The sequence below is a fragment of the Anoplopoma fimbria genome, chromosome 11, assembly GCF_027596085.1.
Source record: "Anoplopoma fimbria isolate UVic2021 breed Golden Eagle Sablefish chromosome 11, Afim_UVic_2022, whole genome shotgun sequence".
NCBI lineage: Eukaryota > Metazoa > Chordata > Actinopteri > Perciformes > Anoplopomatidae > Anoplopoma > Anoplopoma fimbria.
Window position 1 is genome coordinate 741,154 of NC_072459.1, and position 27,343 is coordinate 768,496.

Below are 27,343 nucleotides of genomic sequence, written 5' to 3' on the forward strand. Positions count from 1 at the left end.
CAGACGGCTCCGTTCATTCTGCTGTTTACGTGGTGTGTTCAAGAATAAAACATTTACACAACTATAAACACGACTAAAAACACACGTTTGTTGTCCAGAGGTTTTTATTTCAGTGTTTGAGGTGTGACGGCAGAGGAAGTCTGGAGGAGACGAGACCGTTTCTGTTTTACGCCGAGCTTCAAATCATTTTATGAAACTTTACAAATACTTTAAACAGATTCAGATTCACTGTAATCAATAGTTCTGATTTATCTATTTCACATCAATACAAAACACCCGTCTGTCTCTGATCTCTAGTTTTACAATTCAACATAAAAAGTCACTTTAAATGAAAAAATAAAAACAGTTAAAGTAAAAAACAAATGAAGAGAATCGCTTTGATGGAGCAGCGATCGTAATAATCTTATGAGAAAAACAACAATAAATTATGATAATAAAGTCATACAGGTAAAAAATTAAATCATTTTTTGAGAGAATTGTATTATTTCAAAATATGGCTGGAATTTAAGTAGAAAGGTTAGTTTTGAGTTATTTAATAGAACAATAGGGTTATGAGAAAAGTTCTAATTTTACAAAAACAATATATTTCAATAATAGAGACTTTTGTGAACAAAACGTATTCTCATTATTATGTGACATCACAACTTGTTATGACTTTTTTTTCTTTTGAATCATAATTCCAACTTAATTTTTCTAACAGCACTTAAATAAAAATTTGACTTTATTCCAAAAATATTCCAAAAACATTTCAGTCATAAAAAATAAACCTTATTTTTATATAGTCCTATTTTCTGCTATATTTCATATAAAATATTTTTCTCAAATTAAAACTTTTTTTAATATTATGATTTCAATCTTATCACATTATGACTTTGATTTGTCTCTCACAACATTACACCTTTATTTATTTTTTTGTAAAATGAAAACTTGTTTCTTGTAAAATTAGGACTTCTCCCACGATTATGGCTTCATCATGATATATATATATATGTATATATTACAACTTCTTTCTTGTGAAATGTGACATTATATTATGACTTCTTAGTAAAAAACATATTAATATTAATAAATAATGAATATACCTAACTATTTCCTATAATATTCTCGAGACCTCAGAATGTTATTTTTTAACACTCTGAATATCCTGTAATACGACACCAACCATTTAGGCCCCGCCTCCTCCCAAAGCTCTGCTCCAATCACACGGTCTGTCTGACGCTCACATAAATCAGAACTTGTATCGGTGTAAACAACAACTTCTGTACAAAAAAACCAGAGAAACAACCCAAAGCTTTAGATAGAAAACAACCAAACACTCAAACTGAAGAGATCAAACTGTACAATTCATAAAGTCATAAATTCATAGTCATAAAGTCATCATCATTTCTTTCTCTCCGTCGTCACTGTACACTTTCTCTTTTACAAATAAAAAACACCAAATCAAATATTTCTCCTTGAGTGTCTCTCTCGGCTCATACGTAAAATAGAGTCTCCGTTAATATTTGCGTATTTACAGGGTTGCATTATTTACACGTTTTTAATTCTTCGGTGTTTTCATGCGGGCGTCACAGCGGACGGCCTCGACCCAAGAGACCGCCGCCTCCTACATTATAGATCCCAGCTGATTCACAGGCGGACGCTGTGATTGGTCCGAATTACTGGAAGGTTTAGTGGATTTGTAGTTCCAGAACTACGGTGGGATCTATAATGAAGTGCCCAAAACACCCAGGAAGTGGTCCTGAGACAGCCACCGGCAGACTAGTGATGATGTCATCTTCACTGGGTTTCGCTTTGTACCCGAACAAACCGCCTCAAACGTCTCCGCCTCGACAAGAACGAGACAGGAAATACAGAGCACCGAGGTTCTGATCTCAAAATAAGTCAAAGTCAACGGAAAACACGAGATACGACAGAAGATGTTCCTCCAACAAACGCTGTGAGTTCAAACTTGGAAATCTCCTTCTGGAAACTTCTAACCTGCATTCTAAAAAACAACAAATTTGTGTTCTTAGAACTTTGAAACTTGTGTTCTTCAAAATCCTAACTCAAACTTTTGTTCTCTGGAGTTGGAGCTCTTGTTTTTTGGGGGGGTTTAAACCTGAGTTTGAAATAATGTTTTGGAGAATTCAAACTTGTGTCCTCAGGAACTTTGGTAAAACCTTTTTTTTTTTAATCTGTTTTGGGTAAAAAGATTTCAGACTCCATATTATAAGTTCTTGTCAAAGTGGAGACGTTTTGAAGGTTTTGTCCCGTCCAGAATGAAGTCGCTTCAGTTTAAATGTTTAAAATGTGAAAATCTGTAAAACATCTGTCAGGAAAAGTCTTTAAACCAGAGGAGCTAAATAAAATAATAACGTTCAGCTTATTGTTGAGTTACTTTTTTAAGGATTTCCTGTTTTTAAACTGGTTTCACTTCCTGTCCATGAAGTCTCCAAAATAAGAGTGAGGGTGTAAAAGAAACTCAAAATAAAGTAGACCTTAACTCTAAGTTCTTAAAGCTGGAGGTTTTACCTGCTCTTGTTCTGACGGGGACAGGAAGTGGACAGGAAGTGGACTCATCTCTGGACGGGATCGGCCTCACTGAGCTTTTACAAACAGGAAGTTATGTTACAGATGGAGAAGGACAAAGTCTCACTGCCACCAGAGCTGAGCACGTTTTAAACATTTACACCTTTTCAGATCGTTCATACAAACAGAAGCGTTCTGAAGCACTGAAGAGTTTCACCCAACAAACTAAGAAAAAGATCCACAGACTTTAATCAACTTCCTGTTTATCCTCAAATAAAAGTCAAGAGGTGACGAAGTAAAAGGTCCGTTAATGTGAGAAGGTAAAGTTTTATAATAACCTTCACGCTTGTTAAATTTATGAGTAAATCTCAACATGTGATTTTTCTTGTAAAATTACAACAATATTGCATTTGGAATTTCTAATAGAATACTAACTTTATCTCATATAATGACTTTTTTCACATAAAAATGAAACTTTATCTCTTAATATGATGATTCTCTCTCATATAATTGCTTTTGTTTTTCTGCATTACAGTTATTTTAACATTTTTTGAGGTTAAAAATGATAAAATCATAATAAAGTGAAACTCTTCAGTGCCATTGAAGAAAACAATCCAGACCAAAGTAAAGTGTGGACTCAGACCTGGTGGTGATCACAGCAGAAAAAACAACAACTCTGTAGATTTCTATTATTATTATAGTAAATATGACGTGTGATCAGCTGTACAAACACAGAACCAATCGATCAACACAACTGGACTGAACCGAACTCTACTGAAGAATCTAGAAGAAAGATAAACGAAACCTCTCCGTGTCTCTGAGCCCTGAGGTTTGGCAAAAAGTGCTTCGTTGCTGCGAGAAGTTGACCAACCAGCTTTCACTTCCTGTTATTGCCTCGGACCGAACCGACCAATGGCGGGGCGGCTCTGTGGGGCCGACCGGGTCCTTCCTGACAGCCGATTGGTCGATCAGATGGGACAGAAAGTTAGATCCAAAAATCGTTTCCCCGTCGACTCTTTTGTACGTTTTGTTTTCGTCTCTCAGGTGTGACGTCATGTGACCATCAGCTCAACCAGCGCCGCCTTCTTAAAGGACCAGACCGTCGTTTGTTTGCATGTTTTAACCCGTTGACTCCCACCATTATCCAAAAACAAACGGAAGTGTTTTCTACATTTTCTAGACAAACAGTCGTTTCAGAAACTAATTTATTAATTTCATGATTAAATTAAACAGAAACCTACAAGAGGAGAAAGAATCTCGTCTATTTGATGATATTTTATATAAAAACATGATTGTTTTAAATAAATTTCCATTACATTTGGTTCTTGAAGGCATCTTGTGGAATTTAGTTTGAATCCTTGAAACCTACCACAGCGCTAACACTCGAGGAGCAGAGGATCATAAAACGGAGAAAAAAAGGAGTAAATATACGTTTTTTTAGCCGCTGATATTAATTATTGATGATCCATATAGTCAGATACAGATCCCTTTGTTGTTTGATTATAGCAGCTGGTCTACAGGAATCCATAATATTTATATTTTGGCCAAAAATCGTTTCTACTCTCTGAAGTCAGTGAACCATAAAAAACTCTAAATGTTGTACTTTTACTTTGTTATAGTCATTTATAGTGTTTTTTTTCCCGCCACAAGGGTTTGATCCGTACGATCACGGATCGATAAAGGTTCGTTACGAGCCGACAAAAACTAAACTGAACAGTATCCTTTAACTTTGTTTCTCTGTGAATCAGCTCAAATCTTACGAGTGGAATTAAATCAGTTAACAGTCTAAAAAATAAGGTTTTTAAATAAATGTTTTTCATGTTCTGTGTTGACTGAAAACTAAACAGCTCTGATGAACTCATGAACTAAACCACTTAAAACACATGAAATCAGCGGTATGGTCCTTTAAGAGGGCGAGATGTGAATTCGCAAACCGTCCTGTTGGATCATAAAACTCTCTGAGACGTTCAGTGACGTCGGTCCTCGTTTTAGTCCTGAAACAAAAGAATAAAAGACCGAAGAGTTGACGAACGTTTTCAGACGTTCGGTAGAAAACCAGCATCTACTCTCTCATCCAGCGGGGAAACATCCCGACCGTCCATGAACGCACCGCGAACACGTCGTCACTGCTCTGTGTGGACGATGGCAGGTCAGAGGTCAAAGGTCAGGAGTTTATTTTGATGGAAAAAATATAAATTCAGTCCTGAAACTCAGACGACGGATCTCTGAGAGCAGAAGCTTAACTGTAAACTTCAGAGAGGATAAATCCTCAGGAGGGTCTGAAAGGTTCTCTGTCGGTTCAGATGGTTCTGATCCGCCTCCAGACAGGAAGTTGGATCAGCTGTTGGACGTGTTGTTGTTGATATCCGTTACCCAGAACACCTTTCTCTGTGTTAATCCCGACGTGAAAAACAACTAACAGCTGTTTTATTTAGAAAAAGACATTTTGAAGATAAAAACACTTTCAGTTTCTCAAAGATGCCGAGTCGTCAAACGTGAGAAGAAACTCCGACTGTCCGTCTCATAATCAGTTCAAAGGTCAGCAGTGTCTCTCCTCTGATTGGTCGGCCGACACAGGAAGTGGGAAACGAGGCGGGAAAGAGTCGAACAACATCACGAGGATTCTGTTTGAAAAAGGTCGGGAATATTCTGGAGGTTTTAGAGGAAGTTCAACTCTGGAATCCTGCAGAATTTTAATATAAATATTAGATGTTTGGGTGGAAACACGGTTTTATGGCATCTTTTGGTTAAATAATAATATAAATAATATAAATGTTATCATTATTTAACAACGATGGTAAAAGGTTTGTTTGTAGAACATCCTTCAGAACTTAAATTAACATATTTTATTCAGAGGAATGTGTGAAATAACTTATTGTTCTTGTGTTTATGGATCTGAATATTAACTGTACTTAAGTAACATATATATGAATATATCTTATTTAATATGAGACTGTATATAAAGGTGAGAAATAACCTTTTTATTTTATTCCTGTTAATCTTGAATATTCCCGGATCATTTCATCCCTAACGAGGATTCCTCTCTTCTTCTTCTTTGTTTCCATTAATAGTAGATCCGTCTGCTCTTCTTTAATCTCGACGGCTTCGATCAGACTAAACGTCTGAAGACGATCCAGATGTTTAAACACAAAAAGAAATCTGTCCAGTGAGATGAACTCCGTATATGAGTCTCTGAGTTAGTGGAGGAGAAGAAGAGGAGGAGGAGGAGAACGTTAAAGGGACAGAAGAAGAAGAAAAAAGGTCTCTTTCTACCTGAACCTCCCTCCATCCGTCTCCTCCTCCTCCTCCTCCCTTCACTTCCTGTCTCTCCCTCTATGTGTCTTTGGGCTCCAGTTTGCAGGACATGTCAAACAGAAGGTTCTGGTTGTCGATCACCTGGAGCTGACGGACGTAGGCCTTCGTCTGCAGGTGGGAGGGGGACGTCTCCGTATCCATGGCTACGGGGGGACAGACATCAGATCAGTCATTAAATCATTAAGCCATTAAACCTTCAGTTAAGAGTGAGAGGACACGATGTCTCCACCAGAGGGAGACAACGTTCAACACAAGACTTTCACAATATAAGCACCAGACATTCAGTATTACACTATTAAGAGTTTTACCCAACTGACTGCTCCTGTAGCGTCTGATGATCCTCACCATGTCTGCTACCTTGTGCTGCAGGAGGAGGAGGAGGAGGAGGAGGATGAGGAGGACGACGAGGAGGAGGAGGAGGAAGAGGAGGAGGAGGAGGAGGAGGAGGAGGAGGAGGAAGAGGAGGAGGAGGAGGTTAGTTAAATTCAGTAGAGTTGTTGCTTTTTTTTATATTTGACTTGAAGGAGAATCGACTCACCATCTTCTCAAAGTTGACGAGTTCACCGTGAAACGTCTTACAGCTCTCATGAAGAAACGTCAGGTCTGACAGAGAAAGAGGAAACAAAGCAGTTTATTGATTCAGAATCGGATTATTTAAATGAATACAGATTTCACATGTGATAATCTATTTAAATTTGTTATTTTTGTTTGAGTTTGAACTTCTTTCCTTTACTTAAGATTAATAAGCTAAACATCAAAGTACCCAAAAAAACTATATTTGTGAAAACTTCTGAAACTGTTTGATATTAACACATATTTACATTGTTTTCATTATAAACTATTCATCTGATCTTGTTTGTTGGTTAATCTGTTCAGAGGAGACGCCATTTTACATGTTCTCTAACACACATGTATACATATTTTTATATATATATATATATATATATATATATATATATATACACACACAAGGAATATATGCACTACGTTTGTGGTAGTTTATGTAATTAAAGTATATTTTAAAGGTAAGCCGTCTGATCAGAACATTAACGATGGTTATACTGGTTTAAGTTTACATTTTAGTTTTATAGTTCTGGTTAATGTGTATTTATTGTTGTTGTTTTATTATTGTCTCTTCATCATTTTGATCCGATGCGTTTTGTGAATTTTGTCTTGATTTATATGCAATATGTAGATTTTATAATAGAACATCTGTTTCTACAAAGTTTACTTTTATTGTCCTCTTCACTTTTTTTTTATTGGTGCAGTTCTGTTTTTCACCAAAGGGGGCGCCAGATACCGACAACTTCAAATTCTACATGTTAGCTGCTTGTATTGTATAAAACTCTTTATTGGAGCAGCTGGAGAACAACAGGAACGGGGGGAGAGAGGTGACGACATGCATCAGACGGGCAGCGGGTCGGAATCGAACCTGTGACACCGACAAGGACTCGGCCTACATGAGGGGAACGCTCCACCAGCTTTCTTTCTTTCTCTTTTTCACCATTCAATTCCTTTCCATCCTTCTCTCCCACCTCTTCCTCTGGTTACCATGGAGACAGTGAGCTTAAGGCTGCACACACACACACACACACACACACACACACACACACACACACACACACACACACACACACACACTCTGTAAGAGGCGTCAAGTGTGTACAGTAATCTCATTTAAAGTCTTTTCACACTGATCAAGTGTGTGTGTGTGTGTGTGTGTGTGTGTGTGTGTGTGTGTGTGTGTGTGTGTGTGTGTGTGTGTGTGTGTGTGTGTGTGTGTGTGTGTTCACAGTGACACCGAGCTGATTAGCCAGAGGTGCTAATTAGCGAGGTGGAGCTAACTTGCTAACACGGCTTCACATCTGGTCCACAGCTGGAGGAGAAACGGAGTCTCAGGGGAGCAATCAGAGAACCGATCACGAGGAGTTCAGTCATGTGACTGTCAGGAGGCTTCTGATTGGTTATCGGATTGACCACGTGGTCTCGGTCCAGACTCACCTTTGAGCAGCAGAGGAGTGAAGGGGATCAGCGGAGGTCTCAGGCTGGTGATCAGGTCTCTGTAGGACTTATGGTTCCTGGACGGGTCCTAAAGGATTAGAGGTACTCAGGTCCTTAACTGCAGTAAAAGTAGTAATACCACACCGTGAAAATATTCTAATACATGTAAAAGTACGTCAGTATTATCAGTAGTTAAAGTAAGTGTAAAAAAGAAAAAGTAAGTTTTTTGAGTCTGATGATGATGATAACCTTCATCTTTATGAAATATATCAATAATAAAAACATATTTTACTCACCGCGACGCCCTCAAACTGCTGAAACTGCTTCCTGAACTTCCCCGGGAGACCCTGAACACAACACACACACACACAATACATGAATTAATGCTATCAGATGAGAAAAAAGACAATTAAACCTCCCTGACCCAGCAATTAGCATCTAGGTACCATTAGCTTACAGTTAGCTTACAGTTAGCTTCAAAGCCTTGTTAGTTTAGATTTAGCTTCTAGGTTATTTTGTGTACGTCTTAATCTCATCACACCAAAGTGGATAAACACAGCAGGTGTGTGAGTCGTCTGCAGGTGAAGTACAGCAGCGTCAGGTGATCGTCGTACCTCCCAGGTGAGTCGCAGTCTGCTGACGGCCGGGTTGTCCAGACCCAGAACCACGGCGAGGAACGACAGCAGGTCCTGCTGCTGCTTACAGCTGCAACACACACAGAACACACCTGTTAGGACAGGTAACACCCAACTTCTTACATACAGGTAAGGAACAACAGTTAACCACCATGAGCTTCTCATCAGTTGGCTCATTTATTAGTTAAAACCCTCTTCTCTCTCTGGACTCACAGTGCTGCGATCTTGATGAACTTGCGGAGCAGTTGGACCCTCTTGGGCAGCGACTGACACTGCAGGATCTCCGTGGCGACCCAGTGCTGCACCTCGCTGCAGCGCTGCAGTACCAGCTCCAGGTTTAGGGGGCGCCAGCGGGACTGCTCCCCGTGAAACACATAACACACAAACTCCACCTGCAGGAGACACCAACAAAGAAGAAGACAAACAGGGCTGTTAACTGACTGTTTTTTTTTTAGCTGTGGCTTTGTAGAAGATACGTAAACAGTTCATTCTGAGACAGTGGCCTTTATTTACAAGTAACAACATCCAACATGTTATTAAGATTGTACTCCAAAAGAAGAGAAAAAACTCAAGGAGAAACTTACGGAGTCCAGGGCCGTTTCTCAATACCAAGTACGGTCAAGTATGGACTTGCAAACTTGCAAGTTCATACTTGGATAGTTCGACTCGGGAGTACAAACTCCCGAGGACGGGAGGACGCAGTACGGTCATTTTGCAATTGGAACAGCAGCGAACTTGATGACGTCACCAACGTCACGACGTCACCAACTCAGCTCGTCGGTCCCGCCTACTCCGGTTATCTTCAGTCATATATATTGACAATAAAACGAAATATGATATAAAACACAACCCTGCCTTTTTTCATTTTCATTTAGAAAATATTAAAATATTAATATGTATATATTTTGTGTTACATCTGCAACCACAACCACAGAGACACCGGAGCCAGCGGCACATCTGGAGAGGCCATGCCGAGATCAGGCTGCTGTCAGCGGGCTGCATGAGCATCACCGCCCGGTCTCCTCTCTGGTCCTCTCATATCTATATATATATATATATATATATATATATATATATATATATATATATCTCCTCTCTGGTCCTCTCATATCTCTCTATATACTATATGTATCCTCTCTGGTCCTCTCATCTCCGACAAACGTCGGCGCTGTTTTCAAACAGGCTCTATCTTGATAAATCGACCGCATATTTTAAGTCTTAACAACTACATTCTCGCTTAAAAAAATGTTAAAACTAAATTCCGTTACACAACAGCAGCAGTATTTAGACAGTTATAACTGACAGTTGTGAGCCGTCTCCGCTGCTGTCGGCTCTTGTTTGCTGGTGAAATGCATTCTGGGATACTTGGCTGTCCAAAGTCCACACAAGTCTCCTCCGATGCATCCTCGGTATAATGGGCGGAGCGAGGACACTTCCGGGTATCTGGACCGTACTTGGCTTGATGCGAACTTGTGTATTGGAACAGTACTTGGGCCGCGCTTGATGACGTTTCACAAGTTCACGAGGACACAAGTACAGAGAAGTTCACATATTGAGAAATGGCCCAGGAGAAACTTACGGAGTCTAGGAGAAACTTACGAAGTAACAAATAAACTTGCGAAGTTACGGAGAAACTAACGTAGTCATGGAGAAACTTACAGAGTTACGGAGAAACTAACGGAGTAAAGGAGAAACTAACGAAGTTACGGAGAAACTAACGGAGTCAAGGAGAAACTTACGAAGTTACTAACGGAGTCAAGGAGAAACTTACGAAGTTACGGAGAAACTTACGAAGTTACGGAGAAACTTATGAAGTTACGAAGAAAGTCAGGGAGTCAAGGAGAAACTAACGGAGTTACAGAGAAACGTACGGAGTCAAAGAGGAACTCATGGAGTCAATGAAGAATGTATGTAGTCACAGAGAAACTAACAAAGTCGGGGAGAAACTTACGGAGTTACATATTGAGTCATGGCCTAACCTACCGAGTCACTTTCAAAGTAACAGTCCAACCAGTTTCAGTATTTCTGAGGATTTCAAACTACTAAAAGTGACTCTAGCATTGTGTTTACTGACAGGAAGAGAAGTCCTTTATTTAGCGTCAGAGACCGTCTCACTGACCTCGTGCACACAGCTGAACAGCTCCCAGTCAAACACCACCAGCTGATTGGCTACTTCCTCCGCTGACATGTCGTGGAGTTTGCTGTCACCGGGCGTCCAGTGGATCTCTTCAGGAAGAGGAAGCTAACGAGGCAGGAAATGACATCATTAGATTATAAAAAACTGTCTAAAACAAATGAAACATGAATCCTGTACAGTCACTCTGTTAAAACTCACAAATTATTATTATATGTTTCTTGCTTTTTGCAGTTCTTCTGTTTTGTCATTTATTTTATGTTTACAGTTGAACAAATCTACATTTGGGCATCCTCCATTTATCCAATAAGTTATTTCAATAAGCAAAACAAAACAAAAAACAAACCATTATATGAAAAAACGTTGGTGGATGATTTTCACTACAGTCAATCAATCAATCAATCAATCAATCAATCAATCAATCAATCAATCAATCAATCAATCAATCAATCAATCAATCAATCAATCAATCAATCAATCCTCACCAGTGACTCGAGTTCAGTAGGTTCACAAGCAAACAGGTGAGTGTTGACTCCCAGCGTGGTGAAGACGGCCTCATCACTGGGACGAAACACGGCCTTCTCTGAACACACAACACACAAAACATACGTTTTTGACGGCTCATAACTACGATTCTAAAGTTTAATTAATAATATAATAACAAAATAATTAATTCATTGTATTTAAATAACACCAGACACAAAAATTGATTGAGCCTCAACGTTCTATTAGCATTTAATTAGCTTACAGTTAGCCTCTAGGTTGTCTCAGTTTAGATATAGCTTCTATGTTAAATTAGCTTACAGTTAGCTTGTAGGTTCTGTTAACTTAGTTAGTTTCCGGGTCCCGTTAGTTTAGATGTAGCTTCCACAAGGATGTAATTAACATTAAAATATATATTGTATGTTTGTGACGGCTCATAACTACACTGATTCTGAACTTTAATTAATAACATCACTATAGAATAATTAATTCATGTTATTTAAATAAAATCATACACAATCAAAGACAATCAAAGAAAGAATCACAATGTTTATTTAAGGGTTAATGTGGTCTGTGTTTGACCCCTGACCTCCAGCTGATGTGACGGCCACCAGTATGAGGTTTCCAGGCAGAACCGGTTGGTCCTCGCTGTACTGGAGCTTCTCTCGGACCAGAGCCAGAATCTCTCCGACCCGACAGGACAGACGACTCCTGATGGTGACGTAGGAATGATCCGGAGTGTAGACCCTGCAGAAGACTGGAGGCACAAACACAGAGACGTCGTAGCACCATCTTGTGACCTGTTTGTGGTGCCGTACTTTAAAGAACAAAATCATTTGCTGTTTAAATAAAGATGGATTTAGCTTCTAGGTCCCATTAGTTTAGATAATAATTATAAATCCCAATAGATTAGATGTAGTCATAAGTCCTATCAGTTTAATTATAGGTTCTAGTTTACATTAACTGACATTTAGCTTCTAGGCCTTGTTAATTAGGATTTAGCTTCTAAGTTATATTAGCTTACAATTAGCTCTCATTAGTTTAGCTGTAGCCATAGGTCCTATCTCTTTAGATTAAGGTTATAGTTTCTATCAATTTACAGTTATCTTCTGGATGTGGTTAGTTTAAATGTAGCTTCTAGGTTCTATAAACTTACAGTAAGCTTCTAAGTTTTGTTAGTACAGATTTAGTTTCCATTAGCTTACACTTATCTTCTAGGTCCTGTTAGTTTAGATTTAGCTTCTATGTGCTATTATCTTACACTTTTCTAATTGGTATCATTAACTTGCAGTTAGGTTTTAGGTCATATTTATAAGTTTTATTAGCTTAAATTTTAGTTTCTAGGTCCTGTTAGTTAAGATTTAACTTCTAGTTTCTATTGACTTATAGTTACTAGTTCTCCTTACAGTGGTTTAGAGTTAGCCTGTCCTTAGCTTAAAGCTAGCGTCTTAGTCTAGTTAGCTTCTACGTCTAAACCCAGCTGACTACAGGATGAACTGCTAACTAGCTTTTCCTTTTCTTGTGATGTAGCTAGGCTAACAGTTTCCCCATGCTTCCAGTCTTTGTGCTAAGCTACATCCTGGTCCTGTGACGCTCTATTGAAAGATAAAAACAGAGTGTCAGTTTGTGATTTGTATATCAAGAACACAGACGGCAGGTGTGTTTGCATTTCAACTGTGTGTTTACAGATAAGTGTGTGTGTGCAGGAGTTTGTGAGGGTGTGTTCACCGGTGATTATGTGTGTGTGTGTGTGTGTGTGTGTGTGTGTGTGTGTGTGTGTGTGTGTGTGTGTGTGTGTGTGTGTGTGTGTGTGTGTGTGTGTGTGTCGTACTCTCGTCGGAGCCTCTGAAAGCCTCTCTGGGCTGCAGACAGGCATCGATGCGTCTGAAGTGTCTGAACAGAGGACGAACCTGCTTCTTCCTGCTCTCCTTCTCTTCATCAGAGCTGAACATAAACACACACACATAGAGAAACACACACACACACACACACACACACACACACACACACACACACACACACACACACACACACACACACACACACACACACACACACACACACACACACACACACACACACACATAGAGAAACACACACACACACAGACACACACACACACACACACACACACACACACACACACACACACACACACACACACACACACACACACACACACACACACACACACACACATAGACATAGAGAAACACACACACACACACAAAGGGTTTTGTGATTAACTGGTTGCTGAAGAGTAAAATGTATTAAATTATTAGCTTCAATATTACGGCTATTATTTAATGGTGAAAAACAAAAGCTACTACAGCTTCTTCTGAATCATTTCAATATTAAAATGAACATATATCAGTTTAAATATTTACATATATACTTTTCTTTTTCATAGCATGTGCACAAAGTAACTTACAGATTTAAAAATGATAAGGACAGCGACAACTACAGACTCACAAAAGAATAAAGCACTGAGTAATAAACTGTAAATATGTGGTAAAATTACAAATATTGTTAATATTTGAAGATAAATAAATTATAAAAACATGATAACATGTGATTTTGGTAGTTAAATGATGAATAAACAATAACTACATGGTAAATATATTATGAGTGTATGATTACTGTGAGATATATGATATTTAAAAGACGTGATAAATATTACAAAATAAACACATGATTAATATGTGATACGTTTATAGTAAATAAATGATGATATGAAATAAAACACATGATTAATATATAATAAATATATTATAATGATGAAGTTTATAAACATCTCATCATGTGACCAACAGGAACGAATGATGAACGACCAATCAAAACATTATCGGATGTGTGTGTGTGTGTGTGTGTGTGTGTGTGTGTGTGTGTGTGTGTGTGTGTGTGTGTGTGTGTGTGTGTGTGTGTGTGTGTGTGTGTGTGTGTGTGTGTGTGTCTTACGGTGTGTGTAGGATCTCGGTCCATCTCTGCAGTTTGAGGACGTCCTCCACCAGCTCAGGATGCCGACTCAACTCCTGAACCGCACACAGGTACAGCTCCTACAAACACACACACACACACACAAACACACACACACACACACACACATAGAGACACACACACACACACACACACACACACAATTATAATTAACACAGTCCAATTTTAAATCATTCGTTGTGATGTAAAAACAAACACTTTTAATGCATTGATTCTCTAATGTCTGAATCAGACGTGTGTCGTGTTTACGTTTCTTCTTTAGTTTCTTTGAGGACCGTCAGAACAGAACTTTCACTATTTGTTGCACACTTCGGAGCAAAGACACAACAAACCATGTGGAGGTTTTTTCTCCACAAACGAAACCAAATCTGAAGTTCCTGGACTGAGAACATCAGTAGCATGCTGCAGGAACAACCGTTTGTTGGATAAATATATAGTATTTATTATAACTGATGTAATAATACATGATAATGGAAGAACATCTTTTTTATTGCGGATCATTACAAAATACGCTTTGTTTTAAAGGAAAAATAAATAAATAACATAATCGTTTCATTTGAATCAGAAGGTGAGGCTATGGAAAGTCCAAAGTGACAATAAACGTCACTATTTTCACACTTCCTTCTGATGTAATGTTAAAGACAATGAAGGCAGACGAGGTGATTATATCATCAGGAAAATCAATATTTAGTTCTCTGAATACTGTGCAAATTCACAAAGACATCACAGATCTACGTCTTAACACTTGCAGACACATTGTGTTGGTCTGGCTTCACTCCTGACAGACTGGTTACAGAAAGAGGAGCTCACTACGATCAATAAAAACTGCCTCATGCTTTTAATCGGGTAAAAAAAGGCCAAAAAGTAGCCTTTTTCACATAAATCATGCACAAATCCATTAGTTTCATGTCACTTTCGACTTTCCATATAAGGTGCCTGAGACTCCCGCCGAATGTCTGTGTGTGTGTGTGTGTGTGTGTGTGTGTGTGTGTGTGTGTGTGTGTGTACATGCAGCATAAGTTCCCAAACTTCCCAGGGCGTGTGCTGGGATGAGTCACTCCCGTTGCCACGACAACCCTTACACCCCCACCCCCCTCCCTGCGTGGCAACAACAGTCCCCACCCTGCAGAGGTGTTATCTCCTGTGTTGTTATAACTGTGTGTGAGATTATAGGGAGTTTTTCCTGAGAACTGTAACACACCCACACACACCCACACACACACACACACACACACACACACACACACACACACACACACACACACACACACACACACACACACACACACACACACACACACACACACACACACACACACACACACACTCTAATAATGACAGTTATTGATTACCATCAGGAAATCCCTGATGGAGTTCTTTTTTTAGGACTATGTATTCTAAAGTAAGGGAGTTTAATGCTGTCATAATATTTTGTTGTTGTTAAAATGGAACTGCTGCTAACAAACCAACAGCCTCCTGGATTCAGACGACCAATCACAACCATTTATCTAAACGCATACGGTGATAACGCGCTGTCATTGGTCAACGTCGAGTTGGAAAGCTAAGAAATTATTTTTGTTGTATAACTTTGTAGAGCAGCAACAGTGAGCGAAGCGGCAGTTAGCACGTTAGCATCAGCAGATAAACCTCTGGTTCTGTAACGTGAAGTCAAAGCTTCATGTGTTAAAGCTGCATTCTCTCTGCTGTCCACCAGGGGGCGACTCCTCTGGTTGTATAGAAGTCTATGAGAAAATGACTCTACTTCTCTCTTGATTTATTCCCTCAGTAAACATTGTAAACATGAGTTTATGGTCTCAATCTCTAGTTTCAAGTCTTCTTCAATACAGCATGATGTTCATTTAGTAAATGATGCTCCATTTAGAGTCAAACAGACCATAAAGCAGGGGATGCTTTAGGGCGGGGCTACACACTGATTGACAGGTCCACACCAGAGACGTATACGGCGTCTCTACGTCACTCCTCCTCAGTCCATATATGGTCACTTCCTGTTCACTGGTTGCAAAAATAAAACAGGACGGCCAAGACGCTGATTTATTTTGATCCTGTCTTTAATGTGTATAATGTGTGTATATGTGTGTGTTGTGTGTGTGTGTGTGTGTGTGTGTGTGTGTGTGTGTGTGTGTGTGTGTGTGTGTGTGTGTGTGTGTGTGTGTGTGTTACCTTTGGGAAGCTGTTGCTCCTCTCTCCTTCCTCCTGCAGCAGCTCCCTGTAGGTGTCCAGGTATCTGAACGCCACATTCAGCACCGCCTGCTTCCTCTCTGCTCCGTCCATCACTCCCTCCGCCTCCCTCTCCTCCGTCTCCAGACTGAATCTGGTAGAGTTCAGAGTTAAGGAGGAAACTGGAGTCGCTTTAAACATCACTCTGATTACATAAAGATATGGACGGTCGTTTTATAGATAAAAGGAAAATGGAAAATAAAAATACATTTTGAAATGAAGAATGTTGTGAAATGGAAATTAGAAAAGCTCAAAGAGATCTAAACAGTTTCAGAACATTGATATCAAATTCATCTAAATAATTAAAATTACAGTAATTAAAGATTCATCTTAAACCGGCTCTGGTTTCATGTTTCAGCCTCAGAGAGCAGCAAAAACCCTGAACTACAGAGAGTCAGAGACGCCGCCATGATGACCCACATATCACTGCAGACACACACACACACACACACACACACACACACACACACACACACACACACACACACACACACAGCTGCCTCACTCTCTGCATGCACACTGAACGCACCACCTACAGCAGCCTGATGGGGGCGCCAACGTTACAACTCCAGCAGAGACGAAGCTTCTGTCTCTACAGTCAAAGACGTTCTGGTGCTTTTAGGCAAACAGACATTTTGAGAGCAATATTTCGGATTGTTATGATATGAGAATTAGATCTACAATTTACACATTGCTTTATGGAATGTAAACTGGGAGTATAATGTCTAAAAATGAAACGCTTAGTTTATTTATTCTCAAAAGGAGAATAAACCTGACGACACGCTGAACGACTGGAACTCTGAAGGTAGACGACCCAACAAATACCACGAGAACGCCAACCGTCACGTGTTCTACCAAAACAAACATGGCCGCCAACCGTCACATGTTCTACCAAAACAAACATGGCCGCCAACCGTCACGTGTTCTACCAAAACAAACATGGCCGCCAACCGTCACGTGTTCTACCAAAACAAACATGGCCGCCAACCGTCACGTGTTCTTCACCAAAACAAACATGGACGCCAACCGTCACGTGTTCTTTAACCAAAACAAATATGGACGCCAATTGTTTTGTAAACCAGCAAAAAACTGTTTTTTAGTGGTTTGAAATGCCAAAATATCTGTCCAGGAGATCCTCTAGAATATTTTACATGTTGAAAATATTGTCATCAAATGTAATATAAAGGTTCTAATCTACAAAACGATAACGTTTCAGTCAGATTTAGTCCAGTTTAGTCCAAATCTGACAACAAACAAACACTAAAATCCACATTATTCCACTTCACAAAATCTATTTTACTTGTGAAAACCTAAAATACCGACTGACTGAACGGGTCCCTGAATGTTTCATCTTCATGTTAATGTGAATCTTTTTTTTACAGAAACTCAGCTGACAGAAGATGATTTCTCTGTTTTGTTTTTTCTCTGAGAAGCAGAATAAACCAGCAGATGAAGATGAAGACGAGTATTTGTCTCCCTCCATCCCTCCCACTCCTCTTCCACCCACACCCCTCTCTGCTCTACTTCCTCTCCTCCCTCCTCTCTCTTCCCTCCTCCGGCTCTCTCTCTGTGTGGGTGAGTATAAAAGTATTAAAGTGGATGATGTTCTCTGTCGCTGCAGAGAAACAGAAAACATTCATTTGTATTTTCAGCTACGCAGCTTTAACTGAACTTTCTATGCTGCTTTATTTTCATCTGCTGTCATCAACTTCTATCTGTTTTTATTTATGTAGGTGATTTTACTGAATGGGTTTCATTCATTTTATTTTAATGACTACGTTTACATGCACATTAATAATCCACTATTTTTCTAACTTGACTGAAGCTCTTCTGTCAAACATGTGCAGATTGGACGACCACGTCCAACTCCGTCACTCAACACGGAGCCGTGAGCGCATTCTCTCCAGGTAGCCATGCAGGTAAAACAGGTGGGTTCAGGTAGAGGAGGATACTGCTGCAGCAGGACTTGCTGGAACCTGTCGGCCGCAAGGAAGATGTGATGTGTCAACATGAAGTCATCCAGCAGGGTTTCTACACAGGCACACAAACAGAGAGGTTAGATTTACAGACTGTACCTGAACGCAACCTGGAACAAACAGATTTAGCTGAACGTTAACTAGGAACTGATTCTACTCGTTTCTTTATTGATTCAAGGTGCTTCAAAGGTCGGGCTACTTCCTTGTGTGTGAAAACCAACGTGGCAATGAATTCAGATTGTGATTGTTCTGATGATAAAGATTACGCAACAGTCAAATCAAGTTAAAAACCAGCCAAACCTTTAATAATTATTATTTTGTTGAGCTGTTTTGAAGAAAACAAACATCCCCCTAAAACCAACTCTCTGCTTTCAGACTGAAGGTCAGAAGTGAAACATAGAGACACAAATATATGGAAATCACTGATCAGATATCAGTACACGTATTTACATTTTTGGCTGCAAGTGGTGCACACACACACACACACACACACACACACACACACACACACACACACACACATCACGACACACACACACACACACACACACACACACACACACACACACACACACACACACACACACACACACACACACACACACACACACACACAGACACACAGACACACACACACACACACACACACACACACACACACACACACACACACACACACACACACACACACACACACACACACACACAGTCTCTGCTGCTTTGTCTCTGTTTAAATGTCAGAGATACTTTCTGTAATTCTTCCCTATGAAGATGGAGATCAGTTCCATCTTAGCCTAGCTTAGCACAAACACTGAAAGCAGGGGGAAACTGCTAGCATAGCTTCGTCAAGACAGAAACAAATCTGTGTCAGATTATATTCAACTGAAGACACACACACAAACACCTAAACACACACACACACACACACACACACACACACACACACACACACACACACACACACACACACACACACACACACACACACACTAAATGTAGGCCATGAAGACATATTTAGACTTGTTGTTTCTAAAAAAGACACAAAGGATGAAAGAAGAAAGTCAGATTTAAGTATTTTTAGAAGGAAACACTTAAACTAAAACACAATAATGATGATGAGGAGGAGGAGGAGGAGGAGGAGGAGGAGGAGGAGGAGGAGGAGCAAACGGCTGTAACTTACATTACATTACATTACAGTCATTTAGCAGACGCTTTTATCCAAAGCGACTTACAGGAAGTGTATTCAACATAGGTATTCAAGAGAACTACTAGTCACCAGAAGTCATCAGTGCATCTCCTTTCTTAAACAAGCATCTTAAAGCATAAACCAGAGCAAAAGTATAGTGCAGAGGCAGATTACTACGAAAACAATAATTGCAACAAACTAATACGAATATAATAAGTGCTACAAACTACTACGAATAGGATAAGTGCAGTAAACGAATACGAATTCAATAAGTGCAGCGAACTGATGACTTAAGATGCTGAAACAGCAGAACTCAAAACCTTTGGTCACGTTCATTTAAGTACACTGTGTGTGTGTGTGTGTGTGTGTGTGTGTGTGTGTGTGTGTGTGTGTGTGTGTGTGTGTGTGTGTGTGTGTGTGTGTGTGTGTGTGCGTGTGTGTGAGTGTGTGTGTGTGTGTGTGTGTGTGCGTGTGAGTGAGTGTGTGAGTGTGTGTGTGTGTGTGTGTGTGTGTGTGTGAGTGTGTGTGTGTGTGTGTGTGTGTGTGTGTGTGTGTGTGTGTGTGTGTGTGTGTGTGTGTGTGTGTGTGTGTGTGTGTGTGTGTGTGTGTGTGTGTGTGTGAGTGATGCATGCTGCAGTGGGCGTGTCCTGTCGGGGTCCGCCTCTCTGCAGGCGGTTACCATAGAGACGGCACGTTGCCGACAGTGAGAGGATGAAGAGGGAAGTGGACGTCATATGTGTGTGTGTGTGTGTGTGTGTGTGTGTGTGTGTGTGTGTGTGTGTGTGTGTGTGTGTGTGTGTGTGTGTGTGTGTGATCCTAATATTTACCTGAATATAGATTAAATATGAAATAACAGCTGTATTACTGATTGAGAAGAGGTCTCATTCTGTTGGACCACAGAAACATTTATTTTTTAAATAACTTAAAATGACAAAATAGTAAAAAATGTAAAGCACACTTTGGTGTTTTATTTTTAGATTTAATTAGACTTATTTTTTTCTTTTTACTAAATAAAACAAAATGCTGAAAATGTATAATAATAATAATAATAATAATAATAATAATAATAATATAGATTAATAAGATTTAAATCATCCAGTTTGAATTCAAAGTTCTTGTTTTTATTCATGCTGATTCTGATGGAATCAAAAATCAAAGTGATCAGCTGATACGAGGTGCTGCTGGAGACGTTTGTTGTTCTTAACCAACAACAACAACAACAACAACACAACAACAAAGAGTCTGATCTGAACTGAGCATGTGCAGCTCAACGGCTTTAGTTTGTTTGTTTGTTTGTCAGCAATTGAAGTTAAAAAACCTTTGAAGGTTTCTCATTGGTCGAGGACGAACACGTTAAATACTGGAACCGATTCAAACATTATTTCCACGTATGGAAAGGTCCTCATAAGAACACATAAACAAACAAACACCAACCGATACATCAGATGTTTCTGACTTTAAACACACTCATTGATCGTTTGTTGACAAGAAGAAAACTACAGAATATGAAGAGAATAAATGTTTTTGGTATTAAAGAGCTCAGAGGTGTTTTCAGATCCGACGTGTTACAAAACATGTTAATGGATTCATCTGAGGAAGAATCAGCAGGAGGAAGAGGAGGAGAGAGAAGACGTGTGAACGAGGAGAGGAAGACGAGTGTGAAGGTGGGAGGAAGAGGAGAGAAAACCAGACGGGATGAAAAGAAGATCAGAGAGAGAGAGACGACACGGAGGAAGAGAACGACTTCATATCAGAGAAAAGATGAAGAAACAAGAAACAAGATCTTCACTCAAACTGGTCTGTTTGACTCTAAATGGAGCATCATTTACTAAATGAACATCATGCTGTATTGAAGAAGACTTGAAACTAGAGATTGAGACCATAAACTCATGTTTACAATGTTTACTGAGGGAATAAATCAAGAGAGAAGTAGAGTCATTTTCTCATAGACTTCTATACAACCAGAGGAGTCGCCCCCTGCTGGACAGCAGAGAGAATGCAGCTTTAACACAGGAGGTCGTCTCCTGATGAAGACGAGACTCTAATGAGGTAACTATGGAATCAACCGTCCTGTCTTTGGTGACGGAGCAGATCTCAGAGACGGAGGTAAAGTGGACGTAATGAGACTGTGAAGAGACTCCCGTCACCAGGGGGCAGTAACGCTCCTCTGGTCGGCCGGTCACCGTGCCGCTGTAGTTTACGTTCTCTGTGAGACTGACGGGCCTCTACTGACTGATTTAAACTAAAAACCAGACATCCAGCCAAATACTTTTACTTCAGTCCGGTTCTGAAGACTTTTACTCGTAGTGGAGTATTTCCACAGAGTGGTATCAGTACTTTGACTACAGTAAAGGATCCGTTTCATATCTTTGTATCCATGAAGAAGAATCACCTGTCACTCTACACCTCTGGTTCCTCTACATGATCCTATAAGTATAGTCTGAACCATCAGAACAACAGAATAATCAAAACAAACAAACCATCAGAACCATCAGAACCATTAGAACCATCATCAGAACTATTAGAACCATCAGAACATGACCAGCTCTGTTCTTCGGTCTGATAACAGTCTCTCTGTGTTTCTCTCTTCCTCCCACTCTTCTTCTTCAAATGTCTGGTTGAGAGCTGGTTGCTATGTCAACAGGTGCTAAAGAGCCTCTTATGTATCTGCGCACACACACACACACACACACACACACACACACACACACACACACACACACACACACACACACACACACACACACACACACACACTCACACACACACACACACACACACACACACACACACACACACACACACACACACACACACACACACTCTCTCACACACACACACACACACACACACACACATCTTCACAAACAGGAAGTTGAACCAGGGAAACCTGCAGAGGAGGAAGACGAGGAGGAGGAAGGTGAAGTAGATCACTCTTCTTCTCTATGAGTGGAGAGGAAGAACAATCATCATCATCCTCCCACACGGACCAGAGGTTCAGAATGAAAGGGTGGGTGTATTCTGATCGCACCTGAACGTACCTAAACACATCTGAACGCACCTGATTGTACCTGAACGTTCCTAAACGCACCTTAATACACCTGAAAACACCTGAACGCACCTGGACAAACTTTAATGCACCTGATAGTACCTGAACGCAGCTGAACACACCAACTTAAACGCACGCACCCAACTGAACTCACCGGAATGCACCTGATTGCACTTGAACACACCTAGATGCACCTGAAAACACTAGAATGCACTTGATCGTACCTGAACACACACCACACCTGAACTGAATGCACCTGAACACACCTGATCGTACCTGAACACACACACACACACATAAAGGAGGTGGACTATAAATAATAAGAATAATTCATGATTATAACATTGTAACAGATTCTCATGTCAATGAAAGGAACAGGTTTGACAGATGATTCATGGGTAAGTGTTGATGAAGGTGTGTGTGTGTGTGTGTGTGTGTGAGCAGGTAAAACCAGAAAGGTGAGAATCAGTCATCATCTTTAACTTATGTGACGTCGAAGAAAAAGAACATCAGAATAAACACTGTGTGACAGTTGAGGTGTGTGTGTGTGTGTGTGTGTGTGTGTGTGTGTGTGTGTGTGTGTTTCTTTTAAATGACATACTGACATCTTCTCTTCTCTTCAGTTGGTTCATGTTTAATTTCAGTTGATCAATAATTCATCAACGTTGACTCATTCTGTTAAAACTCTGCAACATGATGACGACACTGAGATTTCCTGATGCATGTAAACTTCTCACACTGACTACGTTACAACCGTCATCCTAAAAACACAATATTCATATTAATCTGTTCACATGGTGTAGATGAATGAGGATATTTATATTTATGTCCAGGGGTACACTACCTGTTCAGGTACTCTGTTCTCTACCTGTTCAGGTACTCTGTTCTCTACCTGTTCAGGTACTCTGTTCTCTACCTGTTCAGGTACTCTGTTCTCACCTGTTCAGGTACTCTGTTCTCTACCTGTTCAGGTACTCTGTTCTCTACCTGTTCAGGTACTCTGTTCTCTACCTGTTCAGGTACTCTGTTCTCTACCTGTTCAGGTACTCTGTTCTCTACCTGTTCAGGTACTCTGTTCTCTACCTGTTCAGGTACTCTGTTCTCTACCTGTTCAGGTACTCTGTTCACTACCTGTTCAGGTACTCTGTTCTCTACCTGTTCAGGTACTCTGTTCACTACCTGTTCAGGTACTCTGTTCACTACATGTTCAGGTACTCTGTTCTCTACCTGTTCAGGTACTCTGTTCTGTTCAGGTACTCTGTTCTCTACCTGTTCAGGTACTCTGTTCTCTACCTGTTCAGGTACTCTGTTCTCTACCTGTTCAGGTACTCTGTTCTCTACCTGCTCAGGTACTCTGTTCAGCTAAAGAGACAGATATTTCCATCAGGAGGTGGTGGAGACCAAACACAGAGTTAAACGAGAGAACATTGGGCTCCCATTCATCAGGAGACACAAACACAAACTGATGAATCATGGTGTAGATTTGTAACTGCTGGTGATAAACTTAATGTTGTGTTCACAACAATCTGTTATTTCAGGTTTTTTAATGAACAAACATAAAACATTCCTGTAGAATCAGTTCTGTGTATTTGGTCATAAAAACCGTGAAAGCAATGTTTTGAGCTCCAGTGTGAGAATAAGACTCTCAGACTGAACTGAACGGAGACGAGTTACATAACAAGACGTCCACTCACACAATGAGACGATATTAATGCTCCTCTGAGAGTTTAACCAGAAGAAAGAACCGGATTACTCATGAATGTGACAGCGTCTTCATCTCCTAATAAATGTGTGATTCTACTGAAACCAAACACTTTGTTCTCTGCAGGATGAAGAACGACGTTCAACTGAACATCAGGAGGTTTTTAGTCTCTGCAGGACGGAGGAGACGGAAATAAACCTGAAACCTTTAAACGACCACATCAGAGAGACGACTACACGACAACACGCACTAAATTGATATATTTATATATAGATATATGTATTTAACAGGAGGACTGCTGCTCCTCTAACGAGCTCGTTAACACCTGACAGGTGGAAGCAGAAATAAATCAGTTATTAATGTTGAGAGAGCAGAAGCCTGAACAGGTTGTGAGTTATGTTGTATGTAGAACTGGTTCCACGAGCCTAACCAGTAGCCACAAGTTAACCGCCCCACTGGTGTGAGAAACTCTTACTGGTTTACCAGTGTGTCTCTTTTGACCGAATGGATGAACGTATTTAGCTGAATGAAGCAGGCTATATTAACGTTGATCTAAAACATCACCAGCTAGCCAGCATGCTAACCAACAACCTAGCCAGCATGCTAACAAACCCACCAATCAACATAAAGGGGATCGACCTCAGCAATAGTGTGTTGTTTTATTCTGAAATATTTTACAGTCATATTTATATGGCAGTGCAAAATATGTATTATTTACATACATTTAACATTGTTTGATTATTTAGTATTTTCAAGATTTGTTTCAAATGTTTTTCTTTTATTTTGGGATTTTATTATAACATTTTGTTAATTTTTTTTGAAATCTTAATTTATTTTAAGGATTTCCAAAATCTTTCAATAAATACTTTACATATTAAACGTTTTATTAATTATTTATATAATGTAAAGCAAAGGTTTTTCATACAATTACTTCATGCTCTTTAGTTGCTTTTCATTTTTGCTTTAAAATAAAATTATTTGTAAAATGCATAAATACATACATATATATATTTATTTATGAGTACAAATATTCAAAAATGTAAGATATCTTTTTTAGCATATTTGTTTTGTTGATCTCTTTTATGTATTTATGTTTCTGGAAAAATCTGCTGAAAGTAGAAACCAAATGAAACGTGGACACAAACACAAAAACAGAAACACACCCTTCAGCTGAGAGCAGGCTGCAATCACTGCACACACACACACACACACACACACACACACACACACACACACACACACACACACACACACACACACACACACACACACACACACACAGAAGACAAACATTCCTGCAGGAACACATACGTACACGCATGCATGCACACCCACTTCAGCTGTAATAAGCAGGCTGCCTTTCTGAAAGAGGACGGCTGCGATTATGTAACCACACACACACACAAACACACACACACACACACACACACACACACACACACACACACACACACACACACACACACACACACACACACACACACACACACACAGCGAGGCTGCAGGAACAGTCTGTATTATCCTGCAGTAAAAAGGCTCGATCTGAATCTTGGAGATGAATATGTATTTTTCTCTCTGAACTCGAGGCGAGACGTCGAGGACGAGTCCTAAAACGTCAGATTCATTTAGTTCATTTCACTTCTTCCTGCTGCAGCTGCTCCGTCTTTGCACGCGACGCGTCTTCAGGTTCAGACATGAAGTCTCAGACAATGAGTCTCTTTATTAATTCATCTATGAATATTTATAAAATGTTAGAAAAACGTCCAACGTGACGTCTTCAAATGTCAAACCAACGATCCAAAACCCAGAGAGATGAAGATTAAAAGACATCAATCAATGATTATAATAGTTTCTGATAGTTAGTTAGTTCTTCTAATCTTTATTATTATTATTATTATTCTCGTATGTCTTTGGGCTGCTGGTCGACTCTTGAAATTTGACCAACGAGTAACGAGTGGTTGCGAAAATGGCCGATATGGGAGTCGGGACAGTAGTCTCCACAGCGCCCCCCTTTGAGCAGCCCCAGCGTTGCGTTTCACATTGCTGCATGAAATTTGGTAACTATGTGTGACATGATGGGACATACAAAAAAGCCTCTTAGAGGTTTGCTCTAAACCAAACAGGAAGTCGGCCATTTTGAATTTCAGGATGTTTTTTACCATTTAAAGAAGCTGTACTCATTTTGATTAATTCTCATATTTCGTATTTCAGTGTTAAACGCTCTCTGACTTTATCAGTTATCAAGAGAAACAGCGTTTTTATTTTAGAGCTAAATATCTGTTAGCTTAGCAGCTAATATACGTACAGCTAAAGTCAGAGACACTAATGTTTCTAAAAACAGAAACACCGAAGAGACGAGAAAGATTTAGACTGAGAGTTCTTCTAACTAGTTTACGAACAACAACAATGACAAAGAGTCGCAGCCAAGAGTTAGCGAGTCGTTAGCGAGTCGTTAGCTACATCCTTGTAAATAAGTTAAATAAGTTTAAGAAACATTCGGGACCTGAACATCGAGTCCGTTTCCTCTTCTATTTAAACGTCTTCATTTAACTAATTTAAGCTGAACAACCAAACATTAAAAACAAGCAGAACATGTTTCCATCCTCATGAAACTATAAATACTTTGTGAAGATTCAAAGTTATGGTCAAGATGTTGGAAAAGTCAATACGGAGTAATATCACAATATTTCTCTCCGCAGTAGTGAATCAATACACCGATAACAAGTATCTCTCTTTTAAAATGTAAATGATTAATATTGATAACAAAAATGAATCCTTTTCATATCGATTGTTTTTTCAGTCTTCAGTCTGCACGACTGACAAAACATTTATCTCATTAAATAAAAGATCATTTGAAGAAAGGAAATAAACAGCTAAATATGTAATTGTAATATTTAGAATATCGCAAAATGTTTAAAATCGCAATAAAGTTATTATCTAAATCTGGTTCTTATGTTCCACTGAAAGTTGATGAGATATGTGAGAAGCTGAAGAACACCATCCTCATCCTCATCTTCATCATCAGCTGCTCCGTCAGAAGACATCAGACAACATTTAGACGGCGGCCATGTTGGACGTTCACAAACACAAACACAGCTTCCTGTCTCACCTGTACAGAC

At 39.6% G+C, this 27,343-nt stretch overlaps 1 protein-coding gene across 1 annotated transcript in view; it reads right to left on the reverse strand.

Annotated features, from left to right (window-relative positions):
• Positions 1-5,841: 5,841 nt before the first annotated feature.
• rapgefl1 (Rap guanine nucleotide exchange factor (GEF)-like 1) overlaps positions 5,842-27,343 on the reverse strand; it is a 22,194-nt gene continuing 692 nt past the window's right edge. Inside the window, exons 4-18 of the mRNA XM_054606970.1 lie at positions 27,334-27,343; positions 18,264-18,342; positions 16,255-16,405; positions 14,035-14,132; positions 12,908-13,020; positions 11,666-11,833; positions 11,079-11,176; positions 10,579-10,701; positions 8,673-8,851; positions 8,439-8,529; positions 8,121-8,171; positions 7,825-7,912; positions 6,362-6,426; positions 6,132-6,186; positions 5,842-5,966 (exon numbers count right to left, since the gene is read on the reverse strand). The exon at positions 27,334-27,343 is cut by the window's right edge and continues 77 nt beyond it. Of these exons, the coding sequence (XP_054462945.1) occupies positions 5,842-5,966; positions 6,132-6,186; positions 6,362-6,426; positions 7,825-7,912; positions 8,121-8,171; positions 8,439-8,529; positions 8,673-8,851; positions 10,579-10,701; positions 11,079-11,176; positions 11,666-11,833; positions 12,908-13,020; positions 14,035-14,132; positions 16,255-16,405; positions 18,264-18,342; positions 27,334-27,343 (1,494 nt within the window). The remainder of the gene's footprint in view (positions 5,967-6,131; positions 6,187-6,361; positions 6,427-7,824; positions 7,913-8,120; positions 8,172-8,438; positions 8,530-8,672; positions 8,852-10,578; positions 10,702-11,078; positions 11,177-11,665; positions 11,834-12,907; positions 13,021-14,034; positions 14,133-16,254; positions 16,406-18,263; positions 18,343-27,333) is intronic.